The sequence below is a fragment of the Glycine max genome, chromosome 16 (assembly GCF_000004515.6).
Source record: "Glycine max cultivar Williams 82 chromosome 16, Glycine_max_v4.0, whole genome shotgun sequence".
In the NCBI taxonomy this organism is placed as follows: domain Eukaryota; kingdom Viridiplantae; phylum Streptophyta; class Magnoliopsida; order Fabales; family Fabaceae; genus Glycine; species Glycine max.
Genome location: NC_038252.2, coordinates 4,987,794 through 5,008,573, shown reverse-complemented (window position 1 = coordinate 5,008,573; position 20,780 = coordinate 4,987,794). Strand labels below are relative to the sequence as shown.

The 20,780-nt window shown below is 28.1% G+C and overlaps 1 protein-coding gene across 1 annotated transcript; it reads left to right on the top strand.

The window, feature by feature from the left end:
* The first annotated feature begins 9,204 nt into the window (after positions 1–9,204).
* On the top strand, positions 9,205–11,982 carry LOC100781085 (glycerophosphodiester phosphodiesterase GDPD1, chloroplastic). Its single transcript, XM_003548941.5, has 7 exons — positions 9,205–9,487; positions 9,565–9,746; positions 10,112–10,171; positions 10,275–10,553; positions 10,952–11,047; positions 11,167–11,363; positions 11,451–11,982. The coding sequence occupies exons 1-7, from the start codon at positions 9,391–9,393 to the stop codon at positions 11,683–11,685; spliced, it is 1,146 nt and encodes a 381-aa protein (XP_003548989.1). The 5' UTR covers positions 9,205–9,390; the 3' UTR covers positions 11,686–11,982.
* Positions 11,983–20,780: the final 8,798 nt, after the last annotated feature.

Genomic DNA, 20,780 nt, shown 5'->3' with positions numbered 1-20,780 from the left:
TATTTATTATGATTGGAGATTGTAGGAGTTTGTGCTATAAACCATCACATGATCATTAACAAAGTAATTGCTTTTGAATTAAAAAGAGAATTTTTTATCAATAAAAATTCTAATTTTCTTTTCTTTTTTTAATTTTTAATTCAAATTTTAATTTTTTTACTTCCATGATTTTGTTTTGTATCTATCTAACAAAGGTTCCACAATCAAAATGACATTTGTTTGAATGAAATTAACTCAAATCTATTAAGTAAAAGCTTAGTTCGAGTTTTATGATTAGAAAAAATGTGATTTAGAAGTCCAAGATATATAATTAATCAATTCTTCCAAAAAGATTAGTCATTAATTAAATTAATGAATATTTCATACTAATAAGATAAAAAAAAAAGAAAACAAAAGGTTCAGTGATTTAATAATCGACCATCGAGGTTTTTGGCCATTGTGCAATAAAAAGCTTGACTAAAGGGACAATTACATCAAAGAATTGATCAACTTGTATTAGAAATGATCAACAGATAAATCATACCTAAAGTAAAATTTGATAGAAACTTTTTTACTTTAAATGAAAAAGTTATGTTTAGTATTGTTGTTAATATATTTATATATATTTTATTCATCATATTTTTTTATTCACATGTATAATCTTTTTGCTTCAAAAAATTAATACTAAATATTTTTTTAATGATAAACCTAAAGCTTGAATTTAGTAGTCTTCTTATTGAGTCAACCTTAACTTATAAAATAATGTAATATCACTGAACTAAGTATTCCAAGGAGAGCACTCAAACTCTATTGTACCCAATTATCAATGGTATATTTCATACAAAGTAAATTGTCCCACATTAGGTGTTATATATTTCGTTTATAAGATGTAATTGACTAAATTACGTTTTTTAAGAATAAAGTTACTTTTTTTAGTTAAAAAAATATATTAACATTGAACTTGTCTGTAATAATTTTATTGAATTTTCCTTAAACATTAATGAGAACTTATTCATCTTTTCTAATCTTTATAGGAGAGAGAAACTAACAATTCAAAGTAACATTTAGTTATTGATTAACATAAATAAGAGTATTTTAATAAAAAAAAACAATTAATGCATAAGAAAAATGAAATAAAATATTATAATAAGGGAAAAAATTATTGACTATTTCTTATAAATAAAAATAAAGGGACTACTTAGGTTATTGTTGGAACACGTGGTCATTTGGTGTCTTCCAAATCAACCAGAAAGCAATAGGAAGTAGAGTTCTCATTCTCAAATGTAAAAGGTGTTTGATGTGAGCACAATTGAGGAAGCCCAAAAGGATTGCTAAACAGAAATTGAGCTAAGGATAAAATAGCTTCAAGAACTTAATGTGAGATTCTGAGTTGGCATATTGTTAGAAAGGATAGAATCAACACATGGCCTAGGCTTCGTTATATAACATTGTAATTTTCCTTTTAAGAGGGATGTTTGATGAAGTCTAATATCTCTCTTCTCTGATTTTTTTTTTTTTTTATGTGGGAGCTTCCCTTGCTCGAAAAGGGTTCATAACAATGGTGTTACCCTCCTCACAAGCTTCTTCGTTTGCCACAACCCTCCTTCTAAGACCCGCTTCATCAAGCACATCTCAGATGCTAAAATTGTTGATTTATTCGAGAAGATTATTTGCTTTTCTTGCGACCAAAAGTTCTCCAAGATCCTTGTTTGCTGTGTCCTTTAATTTTCTTTCTATAAGTTGAAAAAGACCCTTCATGATCACCATCCCTTGCATTTCGGCCTAACTAATGTCTAACACTCCAACAGGCATACTCCACTTTGAACACTCTTTATGGTTACTGATACAACCTTGAGGACAAGGTTGTTTTCATGTGAGCACAATTAAGGAAGCCCAAAAGGATTGTTAAACAGAAATGTGCCTCAAGATAACATAGGAATAATAGCTTTTAGAACTTACAGTGAGATTCTGAGTTGTCATATTGTTAGAAAGGATATGATCAATTCTGTCAGAGTGAACACATGGCTTGGGCTTGGCTATATAACATGAGAAATGCTATTTGTTCTGAAATTTTAAGTCCAAATATCCTCCTAACCTTTTAAAAGTTGTCATTTGTCAACTCATTTAAATGTAAAATATTTATTCACTTTTTAAGAAAAAAATCTTTCAAAAATTAACCCTTGTTTCACACGGAGTCAGAGAGATTCTACCAAAAAGACAACTATACCATGATCATCTCTGTCTTTCTTTATTTTTTTGGGTTAAACTATGCTTTTAGTCTTCAAATTTTTTAACATTTATGATTTTTATCCTTAAATTTTATAAAAATTTGTCTTTGTTTCTAAACTTTTGTTTCATCTAATGCTTTTGTCATTTTTGTCTATGTTTATATTTAAGTGATGATGCAATATTGTTTTATTATTATTTTATTATGATTTATTTTCTAGCGACTAAAAATGATAAAAAAAATGCTTGGACAAAATGTTTAGTAGGTATTAAATAATTTATGACTGTTTTTAGTCACCAGAAATTGCTTCCGCAGGAAAAAAAAAACTCTTAATAATCTTCCAATATCAAAATCCATAAATAATAAATAAAACACCCAGATTAAAATCATGCGTAGATCTAAAATTAAAATTAGATTGGAAGGATCAAAACTTTGGACAAAAAACAAGTATAGGAACAAAGAAGATCGGTCTTCACAGAATTTAAGAACTACGTCATCACTTAATTTATTCTCATGTATGTTTAAAAATGCATTAACAAAATAATTTCCCAAGATAGGACATTTTGAATTCAAAGCTAGTTCCTTGACAGAATGGACTTTAATTCTGTTAGAATAATATGATGTTGACGCTTGGATGACTTTAGTTTTATCTTATTTTCCTTAGTCTATTTATAGCTTTGGTAGTAGTCTTATAGCTTTTTATCATTCCTGCTCCATGTGTAGTTGACCATTATAGTGAGTGTGCATCTCACTTAAAATGACAACAACAAACATGCAGTGTTAGATAGCTGTAGCAAGTGCTCATTATGCTCTACGATAGAAGTGATTTGATCTCCTAATCATCTCATATTTTCAAGGACCTGTGAGAGATTAAATTTTCCATATATAATAGTCATAACTCTTATCTAAATGGATATGTTCAGTATTTAGTGTAATGGGTATGCTTTAAGCAAAGCCATTACTGTAGGAATGTAGGTGTACCTATGTTCTTCATTTTCCATATAGGTTGGTGTGATGAACTTAGTAATTGTAGTTTCCTAAGAGTACTCCCCATTGACTTCAGTAGGTTATACTCTAAAATTAAGTACAAATTTCTTGTCGCTTGCTTTTTGTTTTCTTTGCTCTAGTATTTGTGAAGTGGTTTAGAATGATCCTTCATGCATTTTTTTGGTTTGGGAAACTATCCAATATTTCACTTTGATATGGCTTGACAGATTCAATTGAATTCATGTGTTGTACTGATCCTAGCTAGATACACGTTGAGGGAACGGATGATTCTGAGAAAGTTGTAGCTCTTTGTTTTCCTTTATGACGACAAAGTGAAACTTGTTCTAAATAATTTTATTCATGTCAAACCACATATTATAACTAATATATGAAATGGCAAGACAAATATCTTGATTTCAAAAACATAAAATGAAAATGAAATGGGAACATTTTAGTAGTTGTTTAAAAATAGGTAATTGTATTGATATGGTATAATTGACATGGTATAGTGGATAAATAATATTAAATATGTGATGTAATGTGATTAGAGGTTTAATCTTTAAATACATGTTGGGAAGAGGTGGTCTCTTAAATGAATTTTGTTACTTTTTTTTTACTGTTAAATTTTAATATCTTAAGATATTAGTTTTTTCTGTAAAAAAAAACTGTTTTTTTTATTATTTTCGATTAGAGATATCTTGAATACTACAAGGAAGTGAAAAAAAAAGGTAATTGGTGTATAGTGAATTATCGGGTTAAAATTAATGTGAACGAAAGAAGAAGATTGCATTCGAAAGAGATAATGCACTTGAGAAAATGGAATTCAGGGATATATGTAAATTTGAAGAGAAAATTATTAGTGACGAAAATATTCCTAATTCTTTGTTCTCGACAATTTTTATTTTATCTAGCTTGTCATCCTGTTGCAACAAAAAAAGGAGATCGATTTCAGTTTTGATGTTCCACCTCAAAGGCCTTGCTTGCAAAGAGCTTTTTTCTTTTCAGAATTTTTTTAGAAAATAGTTTCTTTTTATATCATTATGCAAGTTTTGGAACTTTCTAAAGCTAATAACCTTTTATCACCATTTTTAAACAGAAGCTACAATCATACGTTAAAATTTATTACCTAATTATATTTTAATTTGAGCATAGGAGGCCTAATTAGCCGGGTGAAGAACAATTGAGCAAATTAACTTTTCTAGCCGTTAGAATAACTGTCATATACCTAATTAATATCTGTGTAAGCGGATAATTAATTAAAATTAGAGAGTGAACAAAACGAAAAATAATGTGTTCAGTTGATTGAGTACAGAATGATTTGGGCTAGGTGTGGTCTCTGAGCCAAGTGGGGCTTTGTTCATCATTCGTTTGGGCTTTCTATCAGTGTAGTTCAAATGAGGCAAATACTATATCCACAACCCTTTTTTTTAAGTGCACTCTCATTCACTATTTTAATTTAGTTAAAACTTAAATGATCTTCTTTTTTCAAATATTGTTTTTTCTCTCACACTGTCTCACAATCTCTTCCCCTGGGACAATAAACTTCTTCCGAGGCAACAAACACTCTCCCTCTCTTTAATTAGAATCACTCCTCTCTGCCCCTCTCTTTTCGTAAATGACAGAAACGTCCTTGTGAGATTAAATTTCGATGACTGACATTGCTTTACTTGTAAGGGTGCAAAACTAATTTTCAAATGTTTGTTAAATTCTATTATCTCATTTCTATGAAACCAAATAATTTCACTATATTTTTTTACCTATATTTCTTGAATTAAACAACTCAACATCCAACTTTATTATTGCTTTATTTTTATTTCTTCAAGTTATCTCTCTTTAATTTTCATTCACTATATTTTTCTTCTCACAATCAAACATAACATTATATATATATATATATATATATATATATATATATATATATATATATATGTATATGTATATATATGCATGTGTGTAATGAGCATTGTAAAGTAGAAGAACAAATGACACAATTATATCTTTAGGTGTCAAATTGATTAACAGTGAAATCGCATGAAATTTCAATACATTGACTGTGAATTGTGATTTTGTAATTAATTCCAATAATTATTAAAAGAAAAAAAGAGAGTTTAAAATAAGGATATGACGAGAACGATTCATGATGCTCAAAGTATCAAACTTCATATTTCATTTTAGTTAACACTTGATCTGACCTAAAAGTTCTAGAAAGGTATGAATAGATAAAAATATTGTCACGACATTTATTTATTTTTGCGTAAACTATTAGGTCACATCAAGAAGAAGAAAACTATTTTCATAGGTAGCAATTTGCTTTCTCACACTTCAAAAAAAAAAAAAAAAATCCTTCCTCAAATATTTTCAGTCATTAGATGCATTTTATAGTCTACAATTTTATCATAGATCTTCCGCACCAAATTCCTGTACTCTCACCGGACTGTTCATCAGCTGCCACGAGAAACAATTACAATCAAACACACTCTTAATTCATATATTTTTTTACTGTTTGAATAACCCATACATATTTGTTATATTTCTTTGTTTTTGTTAATCTTAAACATTTTTTCAGCTTATACCTTCTTAATAGTTCTTCAAGTTTTTCAATCATTTTTTTCGTACATGTTTAAATTATGTGTTTTCTATATGTAACAAACTTTATCGGTATGTAATTGGACTAATTGGATTCACAATCAACTAAACTAATTTAAATATAGTTTAAGACTCGATTCAACAACTAATTTGTCGAACTTAGTTGATGATTTAAATAAATTGAATTTGAATTAAAAGTTAAACTTGTTAAATAAATAATTTAAACTTAAATTATATATAATTTGACTAGATTGATTTATAAACCAAATTGATCTATGTCTATCTTCTATTTATATCTATGTTTATCTATCTATAAATATTTATATGATTAAATACATATAATTATTTTTAATTAATTTAATATTATTTTTTGTTTGAAATGAATATTAAATAAAAGCTTATACAATAATTATAAATTTAACACAGACGTACACGCATATATAAACATAAATACATATATAATAAGTAATATATTTTATATTATTAAATTGATATAATTAATTTTTAAATAATTTCATATTAATTTTATTTTTGCATAATTATAATTTTAAATCAATCAAGCTAGTAAGCTGAATAAGTTATTCACGAAATTTAATAAAATTGAATTAAAATTAAAAAACAAAGATACACATCAAATTCAAATCGAATTACAAGCAAAACTAATATTTATTGAGTTAAGCTGAAATAAATTGAATTTAATTTAACTCGACTTATTTCCGATTTTTTTTTCAGTAAGTATGAAGTGTAATGTCATGTTCATTATACAAATATAGATAGAGAATAATGACTCACAAACCACTTATTATTAATTATTGAATTATTATACGTGGATGTGGGTTTTGTTTTGGCATCCACCACACTAAAATTTAAACAATTACGAATTCGATCAAATACTAAAGTCGAAATTTGTGACAAAATAAAGAGTTGCTGTCAAAGTACCCACTTTGATTGCAACACTATGGAAAAGTCATTTTTCTGTCATGATACACGAAACGACTACGCATAACCTAAAACAAAAGAAAAGAAAAATCCAGTAAAAGAAACTAAAACAAAAATTAGCAGGAGAGAAGGAGAACAAAGTTTCTTGGCTCTCAACAACTACCAATTTAAAGTTCAATTGGCTGAGTCCAATGAATTATGAACTTTATACTTGCAGATTTTTTGTATTACCCTACTTGAGCTTCAGTGATTGTGTATCCTTTCATCTTCATTCAGCTGAGTCCAATGGATCGATCTGACTATTTCTTAAAAATTTACTCATGAATGATACTGCTTCCTTTCCCACGAGGAAAGAAGCACTTAATCTAGAAAAATCCGTTTTAGAGACAGCTATTCTTCTGTTAGAACAATTCTTTGTTTTGTGTAACTAAAATTCTGAAATCGTGTATTTTGCCTTATCCAATTAGTGCCACTCCCAGCCACCGCTCTGGATGATGCTGTTGTGTCACCACGTCATTTGGAATCAATTATGTTTCTGCATACACGTCGCTGAGTCATGAGATGCATCATCTATTTTAAAATATTCAATTTTCAAATCATATCATAAAAAAAATATGTTTTTGTCCTGGTAACTTCTAATTAGTTTATATCTTTAAAGAAAAATAATCATTACATTAAATTTAATAATTATTTATATTATAATCTCAAAATTATCATTTTTTATCTACTTATATTTGAAGATAGATAGAATAATTAAATAAAAATATATAAAGAAAAAATGATTGATACATTTAAAAATTAAAAAAAATAATCTTATATAAAAAACAAATAGATTTTTTTTAAAATCTTATAATTAAAAACAAAGATATGATGCAAGAAAAGGATCCGTCTCCGGGAGGCTCGGAAAATCCCACGATAGATTTCGTGGATAAAGACGTTGTCCAAAACGAAAAACTTATGAATACCCGCTGTCACGAAGCGAGTTCTCACCCGCCCTGTCACGTGCCCCCCTACACTGTCACGTATGACACAGCATCTATCTATTATTACGCGTTACGCGCGCTTTGCCAATTCATGTATTCAACCACTACCACTTACCACGAATACGCAACAACCAACGTGGCCTAAATTAAATATTCCTTTTTCTTTTCTAAAAAAAGACTAAATTTTCCTCTTTTCAACTGCCAAAGAAAAATTAAACAGCTGTTATTTTTTTACTTTATTTATGTATTTTTATACCATATAGATTTGTAATATTTACGCATTAGTTGCACTTCTTAATTTATTTGTGTATGTGGATGTGATTGCAACCTTGTTGTATTACAAGAATTGTTCACTTTAAGAATAAATGCAAATTACAAAAAAATAAATAAAATAGAGGATATATATGTAGTAAAGGGATACGATTAGGTAAAACCTCAACCACTTAAAAAAATGTTGACCAATCCGATAATAACAATTGAAAGTTTTCAAAAAGTACAGGTTTTCAGAGTAATTTATTTTAAAAAATAATTACTTTATATAATATTTTCATATTTTTAAAATAATATTTTTCCTGATTAAGCTTGTATTGAACACTACTTATATATATATATATATATATATATATATATATATATATATATATATATATATATATATATATATTAAAGTAACTAATTTTTGTACCCAAAAATATGACTATACCAAAAAAGTAACTAATTCAAAAATAAATAAGTCTCATTAGGTAAATATAATAAATTTAATTCATTAAAAACTTCTTTAGGTATGATTTACATTCATTCACTAAATATATATATTTTTTTTTCAAAAATGATAACATATATTTCAAAGTGCTTAGGATTCTTCCTAGTGCATCAGTGAATGCTTCTTGGCAATTATGTTTCCTCTTCATAATATGTTATTTATGTTTTTATTACACTAATAAAAACAATTATTAAAAAAATTATTTTTCAATATTAATGATTACAAATGAATTATGATGTAAAAAATAAATATATTTTTTAAAAATAAATTACTTTAATTTGTAATCATTAATAAACTTGGAAAAAAAAATAAAATAACCTATATAGCCAAAATGTATAAATATACGAAGACAGTTGAGTAGAAAAATAAATTGTGTTAAAAGAATTATATAAAATATTTTAATAAATAAGAATGTTTTAGATTATTTTTTCATAAAAATATTAAAAAATAATTTAAATGCATTTAAGCATAGAACCTTTATCAATAAAGTCATTTGGTCAGGTTAGAGTGGTGTTAGAATGTTTTTTTTAAAGTAAAATCTCGAGTTTTAGTTATAGAAAAACGTGAATATAAGAAGAAGAAAAACCTTATTAACAGTGATTCAGGCCAAATTTTGGATTGAGATTAATCATCAATCAAATTTCTGAATAATAAATACCAACAATTTAATTAAAAAAAATCTAAAATATTGAATAAAAAAAGTCATCTTTAAGAAAGAAGAAAAAAAGGGTGCGAGGAGGGAGACAGATGAATAGAAATGCTAGGAAGGAGAAAAGGAAATGGAATATCCAACACGGGCGAGAATATTCGTGCGAAGATCCTTTGTGTGATTTGTTTCGTGTGCAAGCAATAAATAGCGTAACCCCCCTTAAATCTCACCACCATCTCTCTCTCTTTTTCTCTCTATCTCTCAATCTCTCACAGAAATGGCTCTCAAGGCCGTCCATGTCACCGACGTCCCTTCCCTGGACCTGGTGACCGAGAATGCCTCTCTGTCCCTCTGCTCCTCCCGCTTCCCCAACGGTATGTTTTCTTTTTCATTCATCTTAGTCCTTAGTTTCTTTGTTTTTTTGTTGATTGTTGTTGTAACATTTTTGCAGGGGTGGAAATGAGTCGGAGTGACTTCAAGATGCCAAAGTTCGTCGTGATCGGACACAGAGGTAATGGCATGAACGTTCTGCAGTCTTCCGATCGAAGAATGAGAGCCATCAAGGAAAATACCATCTTGTCCTTCAACAAAGCCGCCACTTTCCCGCTCGATTTCATCGAATTCGACGTTCAGGTAACCACCCAACCATAAACCATTCTTTTTTCTTCGTTAAACATTGCATCGTCGGAAAGAAAAGAAAAGAAAAGATAAATTTGAATAATCTGCCGACGCTTGTTCTTGTTCTTGTTCTGTGTCGCCGCGTTCGTACGCACGCCTTATTTTGTCGTTTCCGTTTTTGACCCTGTGGCGTTTCTGTAAATAAGTTACATTTCTTGGGGGTGTGCTTTCTTCTGTTGGAATCGGTACTGATTGTCTACTTGCTTCGTTTTTTTTTTTTTTGGGTGCGTGGCTTTTTTCTTTCTCTGTGCAAAAAATTGAAGAAAAAAGAGACCGAAAAAAAAAAGTTAAAGCAAAAATGCACGTGTGGTTTTTTGTAGGTGACGAGAGATGACTGCCCAGTCATTTTCCACGACGATTTCATCTTCACAGAGGAGAATGTGAGTTCTTTTTGTTATTGTTTTTTCTTATTTTTATTTTTTACCATTGGTAAGTTTCGAGTGTTTTTTTTTTAAATTTAATTTGTATTGGTGTGTGATATAGGGTTCTGTGTTTGGGAAGAGATTAACGGAGCTGAATCTGTCTGAGTTTCTTTCCTATGGGCCTCAAAGAGAGGCTGAAAAGGAGGGAAAGGTTTTGCTTAGAAAAAAAGAAGGGAAGATAATGCAATGGGACGTTGAACAAGATGACCCTCTATGCACTCTTCAAGAGGCTTTTGTCAAGGTGGAACCCACTTTGGGTTTTAACATTGAGTTGAAATTCGATGACCACTTTGTCTATGAGCAAGATTATCTCGTCCATGTCCTTCAGACCATCTTAAAGGTACACAAAGAGATTTATTTAATTTTAATGCTAAATGTAGTTTTGGTCACTAAAGGGTCTAAATTGATATTAATTCTTCTTTTTTAAGGGAAATTGATATTAATTATTGTATCTTTAAAAAAGTGATTTTGATCTTGTATTTTGTACTTGGTCAACTCGAAATAAAGTATATAGGCCAGGGTCTAAATTGATTTTAATTCTTGTATCTTAAAAATCATTATTTTGATAATCTATATAAACTAAAATTCATTTTAGCTTAATTTGAATTATAATGTTAATTTTGATTTCAAGGTTAAAATTTGTTTTCTTTTTTCACTTGTTGCTTTTGATATATAGCATATTAGGGATTGTGATGCTTAGTGTTTGTCTTAACTTGATGAACTTTGATTGCGGAACAGGTTGTGTTTGATTATGCCAAGGACAGACCTATTATCTTCTCAACATTCCAGCCAGAAGCAGCAATGCTCATTCGGAAATTGCAAACCAACTACCCTGTTAGTTCTCTGAACCTTTTTTTAGTTGTGAGAAATTTGGAAGGGGTGAAGTTGCTCCTTAGTTTATTATTCTATTTCTTTAAATTGAAAATCTAATGTGGTGTTTTGTTTGGAACCAGGTGTTCTTTTTGACAAATGGTGGATGTGAAATCTATGAAGATGTGAGGAGGAACTCATTGGAGGAGGCCATGAAGCTCTGTTTGGAGAATGGATTGGAAGGAATTGTCTCAGAGATCAAGGGAATATTCAGAAATCCTGGTGCAGTAACCAAGATCAAAGAGTCCAAGCTTTCTCTACTTTCTTATGGAAAATTAAAGTATGTGTGTGTACCTTTTGTTATTAGTCCATTGAAAAATTGTGTAGTGTAATATCATGCTAATGATTATTTTTGGCACTATTACAGCAATGTTCCAGAGGCAGTTTACATGCAACATCTAATGGGAATCGATGGGGTAATTGTGGATTTGGTTCAAGAAATAACTGAGGCAGTTGCGGATATGATAAAGCCAACAAAGGGTGGTGAAGGAGAGGGTTTGGTTGAGGGTTGTGGGAAGGTGCAGGGAAACTCAAAGCCTCAATTTTCACAGCAGGAGTTGTCTTTCCTTTTGAAGCTCATTCCACAGTTGATACAAATTTGAATAGCAGAAGAGAAGACATTTCTTGAGGCTTTTTAATTAATTTCACAATATGTACTGTGTGGCCCTTCACAAAATCAGTGGACCCCCTTGGAGGGGGTCCATAAAAAGCTTAACCTTTGTACATATATTTCTTCTTTTCACTTTGTAGATATAAAGGAAAGAATGATTCATGTGTCAACTTACTGGTTTGGTGGTCGCCATCCAAATATACTTGTCAGATAATGCTTTTCATTGTTTCAAAATTGTTACACTGGCATTTGTCTACCACTGCAATGAGAAAATACGGAAACTTGGCCTCTTCCTGTTTGTGTTCTTGCCGTTAGCTTCTAGCTTGGAACAAGGAATTTTGCTATGATTTATTTTATACTCTTATGTTGAATTCTCTTTTTCCAGTATATATATATATATATATATATATATATATATATATATATATATATATATATATATGGAAAAAGAAAGTTTGATATTGTTAGTGTAAATTTATACTGTTTAGTTAATTCATTAAAAATCATTTTAGTTATAACTTTTTGATTTTTTTTAGTAAATACATATTCTCTTACTTTTTTTTTTCAAAATTCATTAAAAATCATTTTAGTTATAACTTTTTGATTTTTTCCAGTAAATACATATTCTCTTTTTTACTTTTTTCAATTTACATTATTTTATAATTTAATTTCTGATATTATATAAATATTATATTATATAATTTTTTTATTAATTTTAAAATTACTTATTTATTAAATTAAAATTTATAATTTTATTTTTTATTTTTTTAAAGAAAAAATATACAGATAAAGAAATTATTATTACAAAGTTGACAGTCCAATTTTGGCTGTATTTCATTAATTCTATTATTAAAAAAAAATCCATCTACCTTCTCCAAATCATACTCGACTCAATTAGCTTCACTCGTGAAAATTAGTTGCTTGAACAAAATTCACTTCTATCCAAACTATTTTCCCTTTTGGATTTTTGAGGGGTGTTTAGTATTTTCCCTCTTTTATACGTAACATTATAGCATTTCCAGTGCACATAACCCGATAAATAGCCTTTGTTTTAAGCATGTCCTGACTTTTTGAAAGCTTGACTTTATAAAAAACTCCTATGGTGGTAAGAAAATTTGTTTAGTTCACAAAAAAAAATAAATTTAAACATAATTTAATACAAAGGTGAATGTTTTCTTTTATAAAAATAAATACAGTTAGATTTATTTTGTGAAGTGTGTCGTCAATCTTATACAAAAATTTCTCAACCTTTTAATATGTTGGTCATCAATATTTTGCGTACATTTGTCATTTGGATATTATAACTTACTAGTGTCATTATTAATTTTAATTTAGAAGCATAATTATTTGCTCACATATGAATGGAACATGAGACAAATGAAGAAAAATAATTGGACAAAGAATTTATGGAAAATAAAGATGAGATATTACATATTCATTAAACATTATTTATTACAAGCATGAATAAATATTATTTCTTCAAACAATATTTTTTCTAAGCATTTTTGCAATAAACTCTTACTTGTTCTTGCACTCTTGCACGCAAGAATCCATTGCATAGGCCGTAAGATCACGAACACCTGACATGTAAAGTCAATAATAAAAAAACATGTAAAAATATAATTAACTTAATTATAAAATAAAACATAAAAAAGTTTTGCAAGAGGATAAATACCAATGTTGTCATCAATGGACTTGGTTAAGCCACAACTAGTAATACAATCATAAACAATATCAATGGACATCTGATGACATTTTTGAACACAAGGGAGACAACATTTGTCAAACAATTTTTTATTATAAAAGAACTGTATGCATTTGAAACCACATTTAACTTCACAATTTTTTATTATAAAAGAACTGTATGCATTTGTATAAATGATAAATTCTTGTTGTGATGTTTCAAGAAAAATAATCATCAATTTATAGACACAAAATAATGCATGTAAACCAGCTTCAACTTCTAAAAAAAATTTGTGTATTAAACTCATCCAAGAGTTTGTTGTATACTAGTTGACTTGTTTTCTTATAACAATAAAATATATACACATATTATAAATGTGAAATAATTGGTCAAAATATATATCAAGTCATAATATATTGTTACATAATTAATTGACCAAAAAATTAAATATATTAAAAAATATAGAAAACAATAAAGTACATAATGCAGTAAGTCAAGGAAATAAATTACAATAATTTTCAACATTAATAATGCAGGAAATATTCAAACTAAATTAATGAATAAGTCAAAAGGAGTGGTGAAGACAAAATCAACTTCTCATTTATTCATGATGGGATAATCCTATAAAAGATTTAAATTAAATAATAAATCTATTATTATCATTCTAAATTTTAGATAAAAACCACAAATATCCTCATGAGAGATACATTAAATACATATCCTTCATTTTAATTGTGTCAAACCATTAATAATATAAATTGTAAGGATGATAGGCTCTATGTGATGATTAACATTCTCAAGTATTTCAATGTTAAACTTATTAAGAAGTAGACATGTTCATGAAGTGACAAATATATCACAAGAAGGAGGATTGAATTAAAATTTAAAACTTTTTATACTCCCTTTGAAAATAAAAAGGTTTCTAGTGATAGTTAAGAATAAATCAAATAAATTAATGAACTTCAAAATTTAAATTATTACTATTACTATTACTCCCTCTTGTTTATTATAGTTGTTGTCTTAGATTGTTTTACTATGATAAAAAAAATCAATGAATAAAAGAGAATAATAATTTTATAAATTAATATTGTAATTTTACATAATCCAAGAAAATTTATTAGTTTATTTTTTTAATACAATTCTTGTCGTGATGTTGGAACCTATGGCTTCATGCATTCAAATCTCTCTATGCTAGTCCAACCATAGTGAGTTAAAAAAACTTTTGAAGGAATTTTGCATAGTGAGTTAAATTTTGCAACTTTTATCAATTTTACAAAGAAATATATTAGTGACTAAAGTGTAGCGCTTTTAGTTGAGTTTCAAGTGTAGATTTCTTGAAATAGAAGTTTCATGCAAAAAAGCAAAATAAAATAGAAACTGTAGTTTACTATATTGTTTATTTAGGACACATGAAAGAAAAAAAAGAGAATTTATGAAAATAAAATATAAAGGTGAACTTGTTTCATTTTGTGCAGGAGCCTTTGTATCTTTTAAAAAAAACTTTTTCCTTTATGAAAAAAAATAGAAGTGTTGGGTCCCTGAAGCTCATTAAGATCAAAATAATCCTCAATCTTCAATGTTTCTTTATACGCCTAAGTATTTGACAAAATAATATACAAGATTTCTTATAATATCTTTGTATAGTGATGCTGATGTGAATGATAATAATAATTTTTGTAACGAAAACAATAATAATTTGGTCGCAGCGGTGGCATAAGCAGTAATTGTATTTATGTATTGTTTATCCTCTTAAAACTAAACATTAATTAATGACTTACACCCTACAAATATGATATTTTAGCTCTCGCTCACTATAAATTTTCAGTCCCTAAGAATTAGAAAAATATATTCTTTTAATTCACCACAAGAAACTAAAGTTACATCATTTTTATTAAATACAATAATAATTTTTTTGTAAAGACAAAGATAAAAAATGATAATTTTAGGAAGTAAACTTTTATAAAACTGAAATGGTCACTTTTGCTCCGTACAATCCTTTATATTTTTAACACATAGCCCAAGGTAACATGGAAAAAAAAAAAAAAAAAAACCTCAAGGTGAAGGTGAAGTCAACAAAAGTGACTATGAAGAAAACCAAAATGGGTCTTAATGTAATGGGCTCAGTATGAAAGCCCTATTGAAGAAAATAATTCCTTCAGTTGCCAGTAACCTCAGCTATGTTATATTTGCAGCAATAATCAGAAATTCAGAATCTTCTTATGGCAGACAGAAAGGAAGTGTGATGATAAAATAGAATCCGTATTAGATTCCTAGAAGGTATAACTAGAATCTACTTCAGGCACAGCCAAAAATATAAGGATGTTACTTCTATGAAAATAAAACAGAATCAGGTTCCTACTTGTTTACTATTTTGCTATATATTCTGGCATATTTAATTGATTATGCCAACGTTTTCCCTTTAACCAATTGCTATGTAATATAGAGTTCCTTCATCCCTAAGCAAAGCATAGAGTCCCTTCAATGTCTGTTTTCCAGTTTCCCCCAATTCCTATATGTGTTAAATCTGTTCGGTGAATGCTATGTAATCAACATTTGGAAGAAGAAAATTCCCGCTCAAGTAATATTGACATGGTATGCTATCAAAATAATAATAATTTTTTAAAAAATGTAACACACATACAATAACTTATATAACATTTTGTGTTTATCTCTTTCCACCATCTTATCATTTATTACACATTTTTAAAATGAACATTTTTTTGTCTATTAAATTTAAAAGTTAACTTTTTAATATATTATATACTTAGAAATTAAATTTTAAAATTTAAATTAAAAAAATTCATGTTATCAAATAGGTTTTGATTCATCCAAACTCAACTCTGAACCAAAAAATTATACATTTTAATTTATGAGGACATTAAATGGATATAAAATTTTACAGAAACTAAAAACAAAATTTAGGTATTTGTCATAAACAAAAAAACATATTTTTTTCATGTTTTAATTATGTAGCTTTCTAAAAGTGTCATACGATTTTTGGCAAATTTTTAGATGTTGTATGTTTATGCATGTATTGAATGATTGTCATATATGCATTAGTGATGACATAGAATTGACACTTTTGTTTTTAAAAGGCGGGAGAAATTAAAATAACAAAAATATATTGAGTTTTTAATTCATGTAAAAAAAAAGTCTAACAAATTAAGGTGTCAACATCCATCAATCTAATCCTTACTCAAGTTGTAGAAGAAATGACTGGATTGGAAACCCGTTTTGTCATTGAGGTGAAAATCCCAACCCAAACCTTATAACTTATAAGTTAGAGATTAGTTAGGTTAGCCTGTCAAAATTTATAAGAAAATAAAAAGATTTAAATGTAATTTTTGTCTTTTTTTTTAATCTACAATTTTAGTTTTAGTTTTATTGTTTTTTAACTTTTAAAAAATCTATCATTTTAGTCTCTTTGGTCAATTTTAGACTTGTCAACTGTATACTTTTTTTTAACTATTTTTTTAATAAATTAAACTTATTAGCAATTAAATAATTCTAAAAAAATATTTGTGATGTGTATAATAAATAAATAGTTGTCATCCAACGTTTACATAGTACATAGATCAACATTTGAAATTATTCACAAGAACTAAAATTACATATTTTTTTAAAAATGATGACAAAATATCTCAATTAAAAAATAAGGAATTAAAATCATAAATTTTTTAAAAGTGGAAATGAAACATCTCAATTAAAAAATAAGGAAACGAAAATTACATTTTAACCAAATAAAAATAATAAATATAAGTTAGAAATAACTCCAAGTTAAGCCACCAAATAAATAAATAAATAAGAAATAAAAACACAAATTATTATTATGTACATCAATCATAAAACAAACACAAATAAACTACCGTAGGATAATAAACCATTTAAATATCTCAATTTTAGAATTAAAAAAATAACAAATAAATATACTTGATGGATGAACCTAATCCAACTTGTTAATTCATTAAATTAATGAGTTGTATTAGATTGGATTATGCAAGTTGGGTTCACTCATATAATCTAATCCAACCCATTTTAAGCGTTAGATAATTTATTATATTCAATCTATTTTAATATCTTTAAATAGAATCATATAAAGATATACATGCCACCCAACTATTTCACACACTAATTTGAGAAATAAATAAAATGTATTCTTACATTTTCTTGGAATCAAGATAAAGACCAAACCTTCATAGCTTCCATCGAAACAAATATATCAAAGGATCGTCCATGAAATAAAATATTTCTTCTAAATAACTACAGAGACCAAACCTTATTCTTTTTACGGCAAAATAAACCTCCATGATGCAGAAAAGGAGCTAAACTCGAGATAAGTGAAACAACGTTAAATCTAGCTCATATACAAAGAAAACCAAATCTGGATTAATACTAGGCAAGAGAAAAAACAAGTAGTTAGAGACCTCTTGATGCCTATTGAAAAGAACACATAAGATATATTGTAAACAATTAAAGGATAACATGTCTAAAAAAATAGCAAGTCTCTTATTGGCAAACTATCAAACAACACCTTTCAAGAGAAGGCCCTTACCTTTAGAGGGATCAGACAAATCTATAATTTTATTTAAAACATGCATCTCTGAGGAGGGAAATTTACATTAGGCAATACTCAGCTAAATAAAAAGGCATAAGCTAAAATCATTGTATAAGCTCAAGTGCTACCCACCGCTTAGGTCCAATGATTTTGCTCCTCTTTGTTCAAAAAAACACTGCCCAGCAAATTAAGTAGTTATAAAAGCGTGTGCTTCTCCAAAATAAACATATTCTTGTACCACCTCTATGTAGGATATAGGATAAGAATCCAGAGGAGGTGAAAAGATTCTAATTCTCTTTTAAAATTTTGGTGTTTTCAAACTTGCTTTCACCCTCCCTTAATTTCAAAATCACTTTTCCAAAACAAATATATCATACAAGATTAAAAAAGAAACTTCAAAGTATATCCCAAGATGTGTATTGAATGCAAAGACTTGAAGATAAACTTTCAATTACTTGAATTAGATGTGAAATCTTTAAGAGTAGAGAAAAGAAGATAAATGAGATTGAGAAATTATACTAGTTCACTCTGTTAGTAACTACTTTCAGTTGATCTAACAACCTGAGTTAAATCTTTGCATTATGAATTTCATACTACAAACACTATTCACACACAGAAATTCAAAGAACCTATTCTATCTTAAACCCCTCAAGAAAGGAGACTAAAACCCCGTATAGAACCTTGCTATAAGGAGTTGAAAGAACCTATATTTTAGTTATCCACAAATCTAAGAATCAACAAAATAATTAAAGGAACAAATTCACCTAATTCGTGAAAATCAGATCATTGCAACATAAGTTGACCATGTGAGATGCCAAGTATTTTGATCTTTTAAAGAAAGATTTGAATATTGGTAAACAAAGATCATCTTAAGTCAAAACCCTTTTCTGAGCTCCTTTTTCATGAGTCTTTCGAATTAAAATTGATTTTCGAAACTTAGAGACTCAATAAAGTGTGACTATTTATAAACTTTTGTAATTTTAACGACTTTAGCTGAATAAACTGATGTTGTAATTAGTTAAAATATTGATCACATTTTTGGGTTTTGTCTCAAGAAAAATGTAATTAGTTAAAAATACCTCGTTTATCGCATTATGGTGTTCCTTCTTTTTGCAAGAAACCAAACTTATTTGTAATTGATTAAACTGTTTGGTAATCTACTAAAATGGGAGCAACAAATTCTTTTAAGAACAAGTTACTTAGACTCTCAAATATCTTAAGTAATCAATTAACCCGTGGTGTAATCAATTACCAAATTCTTTGACTTAAATATATACCAAAAATAAAGTTTTAGGGACTTGCTTTTCATTTGGTTAACTTTAAGCATGATAAAAAAGAATAAAATTTATCTAATCACATTTATGTCTAAGCTACAACAATCAATACAATGTCACAACGGTTAAGTTTGTTTCGCATAAAAATAGACAAATCAAAAACCGCATTCTTCTTGTCAACACTCTAGGTTTAACACAAGCCATTATTACTTCATTCCCCTAAATCTGTAGTCATCGACCGCTTATCCTATGAAAGTAGATATAGATGCAATATAAAGTCCTAAAATGAAGAAGATTTCATCCATAAATCAAGCCAAAATATTGTTTGCTCCCCAAACCTAAATCTCCTTGCTAGACCTTTTGACAACTAGAATAGGAAACAACAAGTACTACCTCTACACAAAAAAAAAAAATAATGAAAACGATCTTCAATTTTTGAGGTATAAAGTTATCGTGAAGAAAATCCTAAAGGAAGAATCTTTATCCTTGATTAAGAACATTGGTAAGGCTTCTTAATTCAATCAAGATTTACTTGAAATAAATGAAACACACTAGAAGGGAAATTTAATAATATGTTTGTGGAAACTTAAAGCCATTTCAAAAATAATTTTTCAAATATTAGTTGAAAATAAGTTTGAAAATATTTCATCCCAAGATGGAAATGTGAGGATAAGGGATGAAAGTGTTACAACAAAAACAATAACACTTGTTTTTATACTAATTCATTCAATTTAAGTTATATTTAATTTTTGTTCAACCTGAAAAAGATTCTGCTAATCAGAATCGATTACAATAAATATTCTTTCCTCTATCACTTCTAGCACTAACACAGTCTTACCATGAGATAGCTAAAACCCAAGTATTTTATAGTCACAAAGCCATTTTTTGCTGTCTTAAACAACAAAAGTTTGAAGATTTACACAAAATCAACTTACAAATTGAGGATTAGCAATTACAACATAAGTAAACTAAATTGCTAAGCAAAGAATATAGCTTTTTGTATCAGAGTGTATCCTCCAAATATGATAGCTTTATTACTATTCGATTGGGAGCTTGATAACTTCGTTAATTTTTTCAAAGCTTCATTATTTTTTTTTGTACACAGATACATATAGGCTTCATTGACAGGTGATCATTGTGAGAGTGCGAGCCTTCGTGATTTTTTTGTTTACTTTCAACATAGCTTGCTTCATACATGTCAATTTCTGGTGGAGAGAAAGATAAAAAGTATTGTCCTTTTATGAGCAACATTCACCTTTTCTCTACTACTTGTATGATAACGGGTTGTACAAAGAATATTGTTTTGCTGATGGTACTTTTCCTGTCTTATAATACACACTTGAAATTCAAATAATGAGTCAATTTGAAAAAGGTGAGAGAACAAAAGCCAAATGAAACTTTTAGAAGAAAATCATCGACCAGAGCACACATATGTTCACCTTTATGTTTGGACAAAAGAAAACTTAGAGTAGATATAAATCAGAGAGCAAATTTCCTTAGCCTATTAGACAAAATAAAACGCAGTACATTGAATGCTAGATTTTCAAAAAAGCTTTGGACGCAATTATTTTGTA